Genomic DNA, 15,577 nt, shown 5'->3' with positions numbered 1-15,577 from the left:
CAACACGTTTGAAATCACTCAAGCCACCCTGGGTTGATTTAGAAGGTATCAATTCTTTCTACATGACCTCCAAGTGGCAACAACGTTGGAGCGAACATCCACCCAACAATGCTCACCTGGTTGAAGATCCTACAAAGAAGGTAGAGGGATTCCAACTACCACGCCAAACCTGGTCAAAGCTGAACCGCATTAGAACAGGTCAAGGGAGGTGTGGTCACACCTTAAAGAAATGGGGTTTCCGTACATCAGCTGCCTATGACTGTGGAGTAGAGGACCAAACCATTCAACACATTGTTCAGGAGTGCCCACTTCGTGCATTTGATGGTGGTCTGAAAACTCTACACCAAGTGACACCATGTACTCTGGAATGGTTGTCAAATTAGGATATTTCCATTTGATTGTTTTAAACTTTTGTGTACTTGTACAACCATACGATATATATAATGGGAAGATCGAAGAATGTGAACTGAAAATAAGTGTAGAAAAGAGTAAAACTCTTGTTATGACTAGAGGGGAGAAAGAAGGGAAAGGTCAGATTAGATTTGCAGACAAGTCCCTGGAATTAGTGGAGATGATCAAATACCTGGGGAGTGAATTAATGGAGAATGCTCGACTGGATGCTGAGATTGGTAAGAGGATTCAAGCTGGAAGCTGTTTCTATCATAGTGTAAGAAATATGTTATGGGACAAAGATTTACCAACGGAAGCAAAGGAAACTATGTACAAGATGTATTACGTACCCATAACAACTTAGGGAGCAGAAACTTGGACAATGATAAAGAAGGATGAGAGTCAAATACAAGCAGCCGAAATGTAGTTCTTGAGGAGTATGATACAGTAGAAACAAAATAAGGAATGAGAAAATCTGGGAAGAAATTGGAGTGGAAAAAATGAATGACAGAATAGAGAAGAGCTGATTAAGACGGTTTGGGCACATACAGCGAATGAGTGATGAAAGAATGCCAAGAAAGATGACCGAAATGCAAATGCAAGGAAGGAGAGGCTGCGGATGAACATGATTGAGATGGAAGGACACAATCCAACGTAGTATTAGAGAAAGAAACCTGGACTGGGACACACTGTTGGAGGAGGAGTGGTGGACAGACCGAAGAAAGTGGAGAGGAACCATATTTGCCCCTATCCGGCTACAGCTGGTAATGGGAAATGATGATCATGATGATGATCTCCTGGAATGCAAGCTCTCAGCTACAGGACCCAAACTGTGTGACCAACTTACTCAGTTCTGTTACAAAGTAGTGAGGGGATGAAAATGATACTTGGAGGTCCAAGTCATCAATATGATAAATATATAAGTAGGATTCAAAACTGACATCTGGAACAGTTGTGGAAAATACTATTAAACTTGCAGTCACTGCTGGGATTAAGGCTTGGTTCTACCATTTCCTGGTGAAATAAATGGTAGCTACACTGGAAATAAATGACCCACAAGTACATATCCCTTGGCACTATGGCTTGCACACTGCCTATATGTAATCACTAAGTAGTTACCAAAAGACAGACACCATTAAAAGCAGTTGGCTAAATTGATTTTCAATAAATTCAAACTTTCACCCAAAATGCTACTGTTAAAAGTACTTTATAGAGCTCACGAGACAATCCCTGAAAGTGCAGCGCATACAGAGAGTAATGAAATGTGTTGAGCAGTTGCAGCTTGGCAGAAGACCTGCTATAGGCTCGCGGCGAGCAATATCTCATACTAGCCTCAACAAAATCATTGAGTTGTTTGATGATGATGATGCTTGTTGTTTAAAGGGGTCTAACATCTAGGTCATCGGCCTGTAATGGTACAAAATTAGACGAGATGAAATAACAAATTAGAAGCCCAAAAAAATCCACTGACCACAATTCGAAACGTGAGGACGATGGTTAGATGGATGGACGGACAGACGGATTTAAAACGATCAGTGGAACCGACCCACAGTGCCTCACATGCACAGAAGCTGGCGAAGAACAATAGTACAAGGCATGTTTTTTAAGTAAGTAAAGTTTTGATATTCCGCCAATGCAGCGCTGCGGTCGGTATTACGTGCATGCGCACTGTGTACCTGCATCTATTGGCAAGGCTGAGACGCCATTACGGCAATAGTTGCCCTTGTGTACGTTTGTTGGCAATCATTTGAAATGGCCTCGCCGATCGAGAGTCCCACCGACTGTGAAGTCCGGTCTGTTATTCGTTTTCTGAGTGCAAAAGGTTTGAAAACTATCGATATTCATCGTGAGATCTGTGCAGTTTACGGACCAAACATTATGAGCGATGGAATGGTTAGGAAATGGGCTCGAGCATTTAAAGGTGGCCGCAAAGATGTGCATGATGAAGAACGGAGTGGGCGACCTTCAGTAATTAGTGAAGATTTGGTGCAGACAGTTGACCAAGCAGTGAGAGAAAACAGACGCTTTACGATTACGTCATTATCTGACGTGTTTCCTCAAGTTTCTTGAAGTGTTCTTTATGAAATTGTGAGTGAACGATTGAATTGCCGAAAGGTATGCTCACGCTGGGTACCAAAAATGTTGACGGAGGAGCACAAAAGCAAACGTTTGGGCAGTGCCTTAACTTTCCTGGAGCGTTACCACGAGGAAGGTGATGATTTTTTGAGTCAAATTGTAACGGGGTATGAAACCTGGGTGGTCTACATTACACCTGAATCAATACAGCAGTCTATGGAATGGCGACATTCAACTTCACCCAAGAAAGTTAAGTTTAAGCAAACAATGTCAGCCCGGAAAATCATGTGTACAGTGTTTTGGGGACAGAAAGGGGGTGTTACTACTTGACTTTTTGTCCCATGGTGAGACAATCAATTCAGCAAAGTATTGTGAGACCTTAAAGAAACTGCGCCGCTCAATTCAGAACAAAAGTTGTGGCATGCTCAGTAAGGGCATCCTTTTGCTTCATGACAATGCCCGTCCACACGCGGCTCATCGAACCCAAGACCTCATCACATTATTTCGCTGGGAACAACTCGATCACCCTCCATACAGTCCCGATCTTGCGCCCAGTGATTACCACTTGTTCCTGCATTTGAAGAAACATATGGCCGGCAAACGCCACGACGACGATGATGGTATCAAGATGGCCATATTGCATTAGCTGACAAATCAGGTGGCCAACTTCTATGAGGATGGTATGCTAAAGCTCGTACGGTATGACAAGTGCCTCAATATTGGAGGGAATTGTGTTGAAAAGTAGAGTAATGTACAGGCTTTCATATAAATATAAAATTGTTAAAAATCTCTGTTTGTTTTTCATTTATTTAAAAACGGAACTTACTTAAAAAAACATGCCTCGTATTACTGATCAAGGGACTGCTTCTATAGCACAATACTGAATCGATGATATTTGTAGTCGAAAGGGGTCCAAAATCCAAGTCAGCGGCCCCTCACCAATGGTACTTATCGCTAGAAAAGTAGAACCATGGTATCTGTCTTGTTGGGGTACTAATCAAGAATAGTGTACACTCGCGGTATTCCACACATTATGGTACTACTCATAGGTAATGAATTTCGCACATGTATTACAGACCTATGCTGTTACAAGTGATAAATATCATTTTTGATCCGTATTGATGATATTTGATTCAAATAATAACAATAAGTTAATTTATTAATTTGTCCACCTAATCACTACATTTACAGGCAACGCAAACCTATGGTGTTCATCACATAAGGGTACTAACCACAAGGACTCGTACTATCCCGTGGTGGTCCTCACGTAGTGGGTACTAATCATAAGCGAAACAGAACCATGGGTTCCCTCATTCCATGGTGTCGCTCATACAGTGCTACTAATCACAGGTACTGTAAAAGCCGCAGCACTGTTGTTTGCTACTAATCACAAACCTATTTGGTACCCAACATAAGGGAACTACGCACTAGAAAAAGCAACCCATGGTGTTCCCCGCGTGGTGGTACTAATCACAAGCAGTTTCATAGTTCTAATTTGATCATCCCTTGGTTGCCCCTTTTAGTCACCTCTTATGACAGGCAGGGGATACCGTGGGTGTATTCTTCGTCTGTGTCCCCCACCCACAGGGGGTTTGAGTTGTTTGAGCGCACTGTGTATGCTTGTCCTGTATAAATACTGCAATCTGGGTGATGTATACCGTTTTATTTCTGCATACCATGTGAAATCAATATTGTAAGTTGTGTCGGTATGAGACTTAACATGATAGATTAAAATACAGTTTAAATACTGTCGATGTTGCTAATACCTGAATTATTATTGTAAGAAGATTTCTGTGTATTGCTTTGTTCTACTGTTTTATGCTGCATGTAAAAAATGACAAGTGATCACAGGCATGGTAAGACTATCCATAGCGAAGCGTGGGAGATTATAGCCTCCACAATAAGCATATGTGATGAGGAAGTTACTAGTTATCAATTGGAGATATCTATTGCAGACAAAGCAGTGAGGTACCCAGGAGGAAGAAGTCACCATTAAAAGAATAAGGTGCAAGGCAAAGAAAAACGACAATAAGGGACCATCATCACCTACGCAATCACCTGGAAAACAGCGACCTAGAGCAAGAGAAACGAACATCAACACAGATCAATCAATCAATCAATCAACCAACCAACCAACCAACCAATCAATCAATCAATCAATCAATCAATCAATCAATCAATCAATCAATCAATCAATCAATCAATCAATCACTACTGATCTGCATTTAGGGCAGTCGCCCAGGTGGCAGATTCCCTATCTGTTGTTTTCCCTAGCCTTTTCTTAAATGATTGCAAAGAAATTGGAAATTTATTGAACATCTCCCCTGGTAAGTTATTCCAATCCCTAACTCCCCTTCCTATAAACGAATATTTCCCCCATTTTTCCTCTTGAATTCCAACTTTATCTTCATATTGTGATCTTCCCAACTTTTAAAGACACCACCCAAACTTATTCATCTACTGATGTCCTCCCACGCCATCTCTCCACTGACAGCTCGGAACATACCACTTAAAAAAACAGATCAGATGTAAGGCTTTTCAGGCGTTTGCTCTATTAACCAGCGTTTTGTCTTAGGTCTGAAACTAGACTCATCAGAGTGGGATGTGTCAGATCCTACGCACTGACGCTGGGGTGTATGCAGGTGAACTTATCAGAAGCCCATTATAAGAGGCACAGTCTGATAACTGCATACGGGAGAATCTCCACAATGGAATTATTGCCCGCCTAGCAATTCCGAATGGAAATTCTAAGTTCCCTGGAACTTAGTCGAGCAGCTCGTCTCCTTTCTCCCAAGTCTTCCCAGCCCAAACTTTGCAACAGTTTTGTAACGCTACTCTTCTGTCAGAAATCGCCCAGAACAAATCGAGCTGCTTTTCTTTGGATTTTTTCCAGTTCCTGAATCAAGTAATCCTGGTGAGGGTCCCATACACTGGAACCATACTCTAGTTGAGGTCTCACCCGAGACAAATATGCTCTCTCCTTTACATCCTTACTACAACCCCTACATACCCTCATAACCATGTGCAGAGATCTGTACCCTTTATTTACAATTATATTTATGTGATTACCCCAATGAAGATCTTTCTTTATATTAATACCTAGGTATTTACAATGATCCCTAAAGGGAACCTTCACCCCCATTAACGCAGTAATTAAAACTGAGAGGACTTTTCCTAATTGTGAAACTCACAACCTGACTTTTATCCCCGTTTATCATCATACCATTGTCTACTGTCCATCTCACAACATTATCGAGGTCATTTTCCAGTTGCTCACAATCTTGTAACTTATTTATTACACTGTACAGAATAACATCATCTGCGAAAAGCCTTATCTCTGATTCCACTTCTTGACACATATCATTGATATATATAAGAAAACATTAAGGTCCAATAATAACCTTGCGGAACAGATAAAGCTTCACCTACTCTAATTCTCTGAGTTCTATTTTCTAGAAACAGAGCCACTCATTCAGTCACTCTTTTGTCAAGTCCAATTGCACTCATTTTTTCCAGTAGTTTCCCATGATCTACCCTATCAAATGCCTTAGACAGGTCAATCGCGATACAGTCCAACTGACCTCCTGAATCCAGGATATCTGCTATATCCTGCTGGAATTCTACAAGTTGAGCTTCGGTGGAATAACCTTTCCTAAACCCAAACTGCCTTCTGTCAAACCAGTTATTAATTTTGCAAACATGTCTTATATAATCAGAAAGAATGCTTAACCCAAAGCTTACGTACAATGCATGTCAAACTGACTGGCCTGTAATTTTCAGCTTTATGTCTATCACCCTTTCCTTTATACACAGGGGCTACTATAGCAACTCTCCATTCATTTGGTAAAGTTCCCTCATCCAAACAGTAATCAAACAAGTACTTCAGATATGGTATTATCTTCATTCACATGCGCCAAGTGAGTTATGCCGCTTGTAAATTATAAACTGAAGTTTACGATAAAAAGAGGACAAACACAAGAGATTGTTCTAAATGTTTACAGTTTTATGAAGAAAGAAACTACTGAGGGGAGTAAGAATGAAGATGAATAACATATGGCTGTAGTACGTTGAACTGTGCATGAATTCTATATGATGCAAAAGAAAGAACTGGCATGTCCCAAATTGTTGCCATGTCCCCATAATTTTCAGGTTTTCTATGGCTAATTAACCACATACGTGATACTGATTGTATTGAATAGGTGGAACAATAAATGTACTCCTTTTGTAAACTAAGTGAGAATCTGCTTTATGTCACACCGACACAGATAGGTCTTATGGCAACGAAAGCTGGGACCTAGATGGTGTTAACGTATATCTCGACGCAAAATATTAATTGAAAGACCAGGTATCGTTAACTGGAGAGGGCAACATCTGCAAACAATCACAATATATAACTGCCTGAAATCAATTTGGCACTTGAAAGAGACAGCAAAGCCTGCTGGCCAACCTATCCCATGTTGGTTAGTAACTAGTATCCAAGATAAATGTTGAAGTAGGGCAGGAAGGGAAGGGCAGTTTCTTGTGACAGACTTGATTGGGAAGTACGGTCAGTAGCTCAAAGCAAATTGGTTCATTTCCAGTGCAGATTCCTACTATACATGCGCCAAGTGAGTTATGCTGCTTGTAAATTATAAACTGAAGTTTACAACAAAAAGAGGACAAACACGAGATATTGTTCTAAATGTTTACAGTTTTATGAAGAAAGAAACTACTGAGGGGAGTAAGAATGAAACACAAAAACAGCACAGAAGAGAGTTGTTCAAAGTATAACAAAGAGCAGCAGATGCAACAAACGTGTTGTTGAGGACAGTCAAAAGAATTTTAGTAGAACAGAGAGAAAACACAAGACCAAGAGAACTTCATTTTGTATGGCAGAAAAATCATGGAAGGGAAGAAGTATGTAACGGACACTGATGATTTTGATAAGTGAGTTATTCGACGCACAATTCACGAATTTTTCATTCATCAGAAAACGGCTCCATCAATATCTAAATTACAGCCTGTACTAGAAGAGAAGATTAGTTTCCAAGGAGGTTGCACCAAATACAGAAATACTGTAAAAGAGTTTCAAGTGGAAGAAGACTAAAAATAATAAAAGTGTTTTACCACAAGAAATGAGCTTCATAATTAATCCATTTTTTCAACCTTGAGCAAGTTTTAAGAGTGTCTGAGTAAACACCTTTACAATAAAAAAAATCTTCATTCCTTTTCTTCAGAAAGGGACATTTTTTATCTCTATTTTGGAACACGTCTCTTTCCTTAAAAAAAAAATAAATAAAGAAAGAAAGAAAGAAAGAAATTTATTTTAAGTATTGTAAAGGTGTAGTTTACCCAAACACTTTTAAAACTTGCAAAAGAATTTAATCAATAAATGTGACATAAGAAGCATGTGACTATCTTAACTTACAGTCATAAAGAAGTACAAGGAAGAAGGCTGTTCGATCATATAAGACGAAACCTATATACATGTTAGGAATTCTATGCCTAAAGCCTGGACTGACGACAGAACTTCAGGAGTATTAGCCCCCCGGTCTCAAAAGGAGAATGACTGACTATTCTCCATGCTGGTCATAGGAAAGGTTTTGTTCCCAACGCGCTGCTTCTTTACCAGTCCCACAAAAAAAGTGAAGATTACCTCAAGGATATGAACTGTGAATATTATATTTGTTTGTTAAAAGAGAAATTGATCCCTAATTTGGAATCTAATTCTGTGCCTGTTATTGACAACACCTCATACCACAACACAAACACAGAAAGACAAGGCCCCAACATTAAATTCTAATTAGAAAACTATGAAAAACTGGCTGCGGGTTAAAAACATTCCATTCTGTGATTCGATACCGATATCTGCACATAGGGTAGTCACCCAGGTAGCAGATTCCCTAGCTGTTGTTTTCTTAGCCTTTTCTTCAACTATATGAATTTATTAAACTTTATAAAACACGACACAAAACTTAAGTAATTGATAGCTGCTAGTGGTATTGAGACTGCCTCCATAGCATGCAGATCTAAATCCCTAGAACTCATCTGGTCTAATGTAAAACAGTAGGCTGGTACTAATGTCACTTTTAAAACTGATTATGTTAAACACTTTTGCAAACAGAGTTTGTTTTTTTTTTTTTTTTTTTTTTTTTTTTTTTTTTTTTTTTTTTTTTTTTTTTGTTAAGAAGGAAGGAAGCCGTTTTTTCAATGACAAATCAGTTAAATATAACTTAAAAGCTTTCCAGTCTGTTGAACACAAAATCCTTCACTAATTTTTTTTAAACGATTACATTACACATGTTCCCTGGCACTGCGTAATTCATGTGACATTATGTTAGATTAGTGACTCGAAACCACGTGTGACATGATGGATAACAATCGTGTACTGATAGCCTCAAGCCTGACTCAGCGCTGGGTGGCAAGTCTGGACTTGTTCTTCATGAGACTTCGCCCTCAAGTCGGCACGGGTTAGAATGCTCCGATCAACACCAAATTTTGTATAGATATATTTTAGTATCATTCAAATCAAACAGGAGGTGAACATTCAAAAATTTTGAAGTCAGAAAAGAAGGGACACCCTAGTATATATATATAATACTTTCATAAAAGTACAGGAAATCTTGTATGAAAACAAGGCGGAAACTTTGAAAAATTTTCAAACAGATCTGTACCTAGCGTCAACACAATAAGAAATCTAGCTAAAAACTTCAGCCAGGTTTGTAAATGATCGTAAAAGACACGGAGACATATTCTTACAGAAAAGAAATTAGATAAGATTAGAGAGAGACTAGATGACAACCCGCAAAAATGTCTTAGGCATTTGGCGCACGAAGCTGGAGTAAGTAGGAATTCTGCACCACGGAAAACCATCTTCATGGCTGCTAATAGTGGGGTTCGAACCCACTAACTTCCAGATGCAAGCTCACAGCTGCGCGCTCCTAACCGCATGGCCAACTTTCCCGGTAAAAAATAAAATTAACACCCTTCTTTTAAGACTCTCAAATTTTCAGCAGAAGACGAGCACAGAGAACAGCTATAGTGATTTCATACAAATTCAAAAAATTACGATCGGAACAAATGAAAAAGTACTGAGCAGACCGCAAGGACCAACCCTAGAACCAAACCTGCAGAGAGAAAGTGAACATGGAACGACTCAAGTGGTCCAAAGTGGCCAATAAAGTTCTTAATAATAATAGTAATAATAATAATAATATGGATCTGGTGCCCCTACCCTTCCACAAGTAGTGATGATAAGTGTTACTGCTAATTCCATACTAGCACACAAGTCCACATATATATATATGTATATATTTTTTTTTACAATTTACTTTACATTGCACCAACACAAACAGTTCCTATGGTGACTATGGGAGAGGAAAGGGCTACATGTGGAAAGGAAGGGGCCAAGGTCTTAATTAAGCTCTAGCCCTAGTATTTGCCTAGTGTGAAAATGGGGAAACCACAGAAATACATCTTCAGGGCTGCTGACAGTGGGGGTTCGAACCCACTATCTCCCAAACGCAAGCGCACAGTTGCGTGACCCTAACCACACGGTCAACTCACTCTATGCACAAATGCTTTTACTCCTGAACACGATATATTGCAGACCACCATCAAGTCTAAAGTACGACAACAATCATCTGATCGTACGTTTCCAATTTTGAACTGTCTCAGAGTCTGAAGTGAGATGAGAACTGATGTCAATTAAATCCCATGCAATGGGGGCTGATGAAATCCCTATTTACTTTATTACTAACACTATGGATATTATATTGCCGATTATTACTGACTTATTTAATGCATAACTCTCTCGAGATTATTTTCCGAAAAGTGAAAAGATGCACAAGTTGTCCCAGTTCCTAAAAGGTCAGCAGCTAACATAGCATCCGACTTTCGTCCCGTATGCATTCTTTCAGCACTGCCTAAAGCTCTAGAAAAATTGATCTACAAGCAATCTGAACAATACTTGGAAAAATATTCTCTGCGTGACCCCTTCTAATGTGGTTTCAAGAAAGGACATAGCACAGGGATGGCACTACTAAGAATTACAGACGAAATTAGACAAGCTATAGATGAGTGGAAAGTGATTATACTTATTCATGAGGTATATTTTTGGGCTTATGCCGTGTATGAAAATGATAAAAACACCCTCAACGCGTTTCGAAAGGAACCTTGCCTTTCTACATCAGGAGACGCAGAGAAAATGAAACGACGCCATGCGTTGTCTCTATCTGGGGCTAAAATGGCGTCCCGTTTACATCTTAGGGCACCATTTCAAGTTCCTTGTTGCTTTCTCCTAGCAACCTGTTATGCGTCGTTTCATTTTCTCTGTGTCTCCTGATGAAGAAAGGCAAGGTTCCTTTCGAAACGCGTTGAGTGTGTTTTTATCATTAATTACACGGCATAAGCCCAAAAATATACCTCATGAATAGTTACACGGGCCGTGAAAGTCTAAATGATAATGATTATACTTATTTTACTTGACTTCAGTAATGCGTTTGACACAGTAAATATTTACATATTACTAGAGAAACTACCAAGATTTAATCTGAGTCCCTCTGCTGTTCAATTCTTTGCTTCATACCTTACCAATCGGCAACAGGTTGTTATAAACGGTATGACCACAGACTGGAAGACTAAGCAGACAGGTGTCCCTCAGGGATCCGTGCTAGGACCTCTTCTGTTTATTCTACATATCTATATCTCTTCTCAGTTCAGCAACTGTAGGTATCATTTATATGCACATGATCTACAAATATATTATCCCTATAAAGCTGTTGATATTGAGTTTGGAATTAATCAGATGAATTCCATTTTAAATCTGATTAGCTCCTATTCTAAAGAGAATTGTTTATTAATTAATCTAAAAAGACACAAGCTATTATAATAGGGCAACAAAGGCAACTAAATATCCCAAATAAGAAGTTACTGCCTTCACTTTTGCTTTGTGGTGTAGCCTTACCATTTGAGAAGTCTGTAAAATATCTTGGGATTAGCATAAGTAACACACTAGACTGGAGTGAGCACATAACAAGCATCTGTAGGAAAATTCACTTGTCACTTCATCCTCTCAAAACTCGCCAATCACTCTTCCACTAAGCATGAAAATTAAACTTATCCAGACCCTCATATTTACAATACTTAATTATTGTGATATTGTAATGATTGATGCCACCATGAAACAAACATTGAAATTACAGAGGGCAATGAATTCATACATTAGGTTTACATTTTCAATTCAATTTTCAACTCATCTTTCGCCCTATCATAAAATACTCTCCTGGTTAAAAATCGATAATGATATCTTCACATTGCAACTCTCGTATTTCGTCTGTTAAATGAATCTAAACCCCAGTACTTATCCTCAAAGGGCGTGAAAATGAAAGACTCCCTAGCCCTCGCAAACCTAATAGTGTCGGAGTCAGAAAAGAACAAGAGTTGACGAAGAGAGGTCAGATAGGATAGATGAAAGTGAGGAGCCTGGCACAAGTAAGGGGTAGCAATGCCAGGACCCAGCTAAAGGGCATCGTGGTCGCCAAACCACGCTCCAAAGTTCAGAGCCCCTGGGCCCCTTTTAGTCGCTTCTTATGACAGGCAGGGGATACCGTGGGTGTTATTCTACCGCCCCCACCCATGGGGGGTGGAAAGGGAGTAAAGGAAGTACAAAGGACATTGGACATTTGGAATGAAAATCTGAAGGAGTTTGGAATGGTAATTAGCAAAAAGAAAACTATGGTCATGCACTGTTTAAAAGAGAAAAAGAGAAGCCAAGTGAACAGAGACGGAGAACGGTTAGAGAATGTAGAACAGTTGACATATCTGGGTAGCATTATTAATGGAAGTAATGAAATCAACTTTGAAATTAATAACAGACTAAGTAAACTTTACAAAGGAATATCTTGTAATAGACTAAGTAAAGGTACAACATTTTATCATTAAGTCAGAGAGCTTTTATGGTATGACAAAGTACCCAAGAGAACGAAATTACCATTATATAAACAGTATTTCATACCAATTGTAACACACAGACTAAAAACACTAGTAACTAATAAGAGACAAGATAGTAAGATCTAAGCAGTAGAAATGAAATTTTTAAGAACATTGGTTAAAAAGACAAGAAGAGATAGAATTCAAAATATTAAAACCAGAGAAGAGCCAAATATAGAGCCATTAGTACTGAAGATACAGAAAGCAAGACTGAGATGGATCAGACATGTAAAAAAAAAAAAAAAAAAATGGTAAAGGAACGGGTAGCAAGAAGAGAAGTGGAAAGAGAAGTTAAGGGAAAGAGAGCAGATGGAAGACCGAGAAGAAGGTGGATGGATCAGATTTGGAAGGACATTAAAGAAGCTGGACTGGATGCAGCGGAATTAATGGAGCAGGCAAAGTGGAAGGACAGAAAGGACTGGAGGAGGCTTGTTAACCACAGCCGGGCGACTGGAGTGGGACACTGATGATGATGATGATGATGATAAACTATGGAGCCTACCATGAACTCTAAGAAAGTGATTTCCTATTTCAAAAATCTTACTGTACCATATCTATATGAACTGCTCTGCTTAATAAGTGTCTAGAACTAGGCAGAATATCAACACAATGGAAGAAAACCACAATAAAGCCTTTATACAAAGGTAAAGGAGACACAGACGACCCTAATTCCTACGGAGGAGTATTCTTAGAGTCAACAGACCTAAAAATGCTAACAAGAGTCCTGACCAAGCGAATAGAGGGAATGATAGATCCATTGCTACCCGAGGAACAGTTCGGGTTTAGAAAAGGAAGGTCCACTATCAAGGCTATAGAAAATCTGCTGGGACATATCAAATCTACGTTGGAAACACCAGGAGGAAAACTCTACGTGATATTTGTAGACTACTCAAAGGCTTTCGATTTAGTGAACAGGGAGATCCTAGTCAAGAAGCTGGAGAAATTGACCGGGAGATCTAACGTGACAACGCTTATATCAAATATATTAGCGGAAAATTATGTACAAATAGGTGATGGGATAGACGTATCAGAGTGGATACCACAAAAAATAGGGGTCCTCCAAGGAGATCCACTGAGCCCAATCTTGTTTAACACCTTCACATGTGATGTAGGGGTAAAGATAAAAGGTACCGATGAGAAAATGTATATCTACGCGGATGACATGGCGATTGCTTCAGAGAACGTCGATGTACTGCAACGAGCTATGGACTTACTCGTGGAATGGGCAGAAGAAAATGAAATCTGCATAAACAAGGACAAAACAGAAATTATGATTTTCAGGAAGGGTGGTAAATTTGCAGAGGCTGACCAAATAATGTGTAGAGGATCATGTAAATCATTTCAAATATCTAGGACTAACTCGGCAAACAAGTGGGCATTGCTTCCGAATACACATCAGATCCGGGATGGTTGCTGCGATCAGAGCAATGAACGACATAGGGAATATTACCCTTATTGCAGTAGAGACAGCTACGCAGCTTTTTAAGGCAAAGGTAATACCGGTGCTGACATATGGTCTTGAACTCATAACAGAATACCTTACTTATAAACAACTGGAGGAAATGGAGAAAATCAAGGCTCGCCACCTCAAAAGGGTTCTGGGGGTATCAAAGGCAACCCGATCGTGTTTGGTATCTGAGCTAACGAGGGAAACGTACCTGATTGAGGACCTTTGGCATGAGCTGATACTGCCAGTTAATGCGGCATACGAGAAGCTTCTACAAGATCTGAAAGCCAAGAAAATGGAAATTTCGGATTCCTTCTACACTAAGTTACTGAGGCCATGATGGACAGAAGGTGGATGGGTACAAATTACCAGCTGCGCAACATCGCTACAAGAATGGCAGTCCATGGTTTCCATTTTAAGTTGTACTCAGAGAAGAAATTCCATGACCCAAGTGATCAGTGTGTGTGCAAACTTTGTGGTCAAATCTGCGGGCGATATCATATACAGGAATGCTCCTAGAGAAAGTGATCAATTAGTGAATTTGTGAAAGACTGATAGTGATCTCCGCCTGAACTAAGCAGGTCTGGATGCATATATATCCTTGTATTCTTGTTTTATGGCCACTGGCTGCATTAAGACATTAAAATCTTACTTGGCCTGATCGGAATTCGAACGAAGATCACCTTGGGGAGATGCTAACAACATAATCACTCTGCTACCACACTACAGCATCTTCCAAGTGTTGCATACCGGTTTTTAGAAGAACACACTAAATGTCACTAGACTCTACGTGATTGCCATTCAACAATTAAGCCTATCAGCATAATTTTCGAGGTTAATCAGAAGTAAAAGACGTTACGAGGGGAAAATAGGTTATAAATATAGCAAAGAAGTACACCTTACTGTGTTCCTCTCACCTTGATTGGTCAGTAAAGATATATAGAGATCTAGGCGCTCCTTTAGCTCCACTCCCAAGCACTTTGATGGTTACTGTTCCAGGTACATATTTCTGATTCTTTTCTTTCAGCTTCAGTCTCTGCTGTTGAAGGACTGCAGTATGTTTCATCTCCTTCGGCATGGTCACGAGAAGGTTTTTGAGGTTACGCGCTGATTCGGAAGAGTACTCTCTACCATGTGGCAATAACACCGTTGACACATTGAAGCATCTACTTAATATAACAATTAAATTCATTTGTTATGAAACTTTCTCATAACAAAACCCAAAAATTAGTTTCATGACGATGTTATGTCATTTGACGGAATGAATGTCGTGAGACTTTCACGGAACTTCTATATCGTCCATCTTCTCAAGCATCTTCTAACTCTCTCACACACTGCCTGCTCGATCTGCATCCGATGGCTGCTTATACTGCCTGCTCATTACAACATTTTAACATGGCACTAAATGAAACACTCCGTTTACAAATACCCACAGCAGGTGGCAGCACTAACCGGCTCCAGACCTGTCGGAATGAAATAGCGGGAAATAGGATAGGCTGTACTTGTTTTCAGTGAAAATGGTGTACTGCTGCGTGCCTTTCTGCAAATCAAAGAATGGGAAACCAGAATGCCGTGATATTTCATTCCATGATATACCTTCAAGTACACAATTGTGTCGAAAGTGGTTAAGTATTATATCCAGGGAAGGAAACAGCAAGGGAAGTAAATGGATTCCTGATTATTCCGTGGTTTGCA

The 15,577-nt window shown here is 39.6% G+C and overlaps 1 protein-coding gene across 1 annotated transcript in view; it reads right to left on the bottom strand.

The window, feature by feature from the left end:
- Positions 1-15,188, bottom strand: part of RNaseZ (ribonuclease Z) — a 180,578-nt gene extending 165,390 nt beyond the window's left edge. The window contains exon 1 of the mRNA XM_067149877.2: positions 14,800-15,188. Coding sequence (XP_067005978.2) covers positions 14,800-15,074 — 275 coding nt within the window. The 5' untranslated portion in view covers positions 15,075-15,188. The remainder of the gene's footprint in view (positions 1-14,799) is intronic.
- Positions 15,189-15,577: the final 389 nt, after the last annotated feature.

This window comes from Anabrus simplex, chromosome 6 (assembly GCF_040414725.1).
Source record: "Anabrus simplex isolate iqAnaSimp1 chromosome 6, ASM4041472v1, whole genome shotgun sequence".
NCBI classification, from domain to species: domain Eukaryota; kingdom Metazoa; phylum Arthropoda; class Insecta; order Orthoptera; family Tettigoniidae; genus Anabrus; species Anabrus simplex.
Note: the sequence above shows the minus strand (reverse complement) of the source record. Positions and strands in the feature narration are given on the sequence as shown.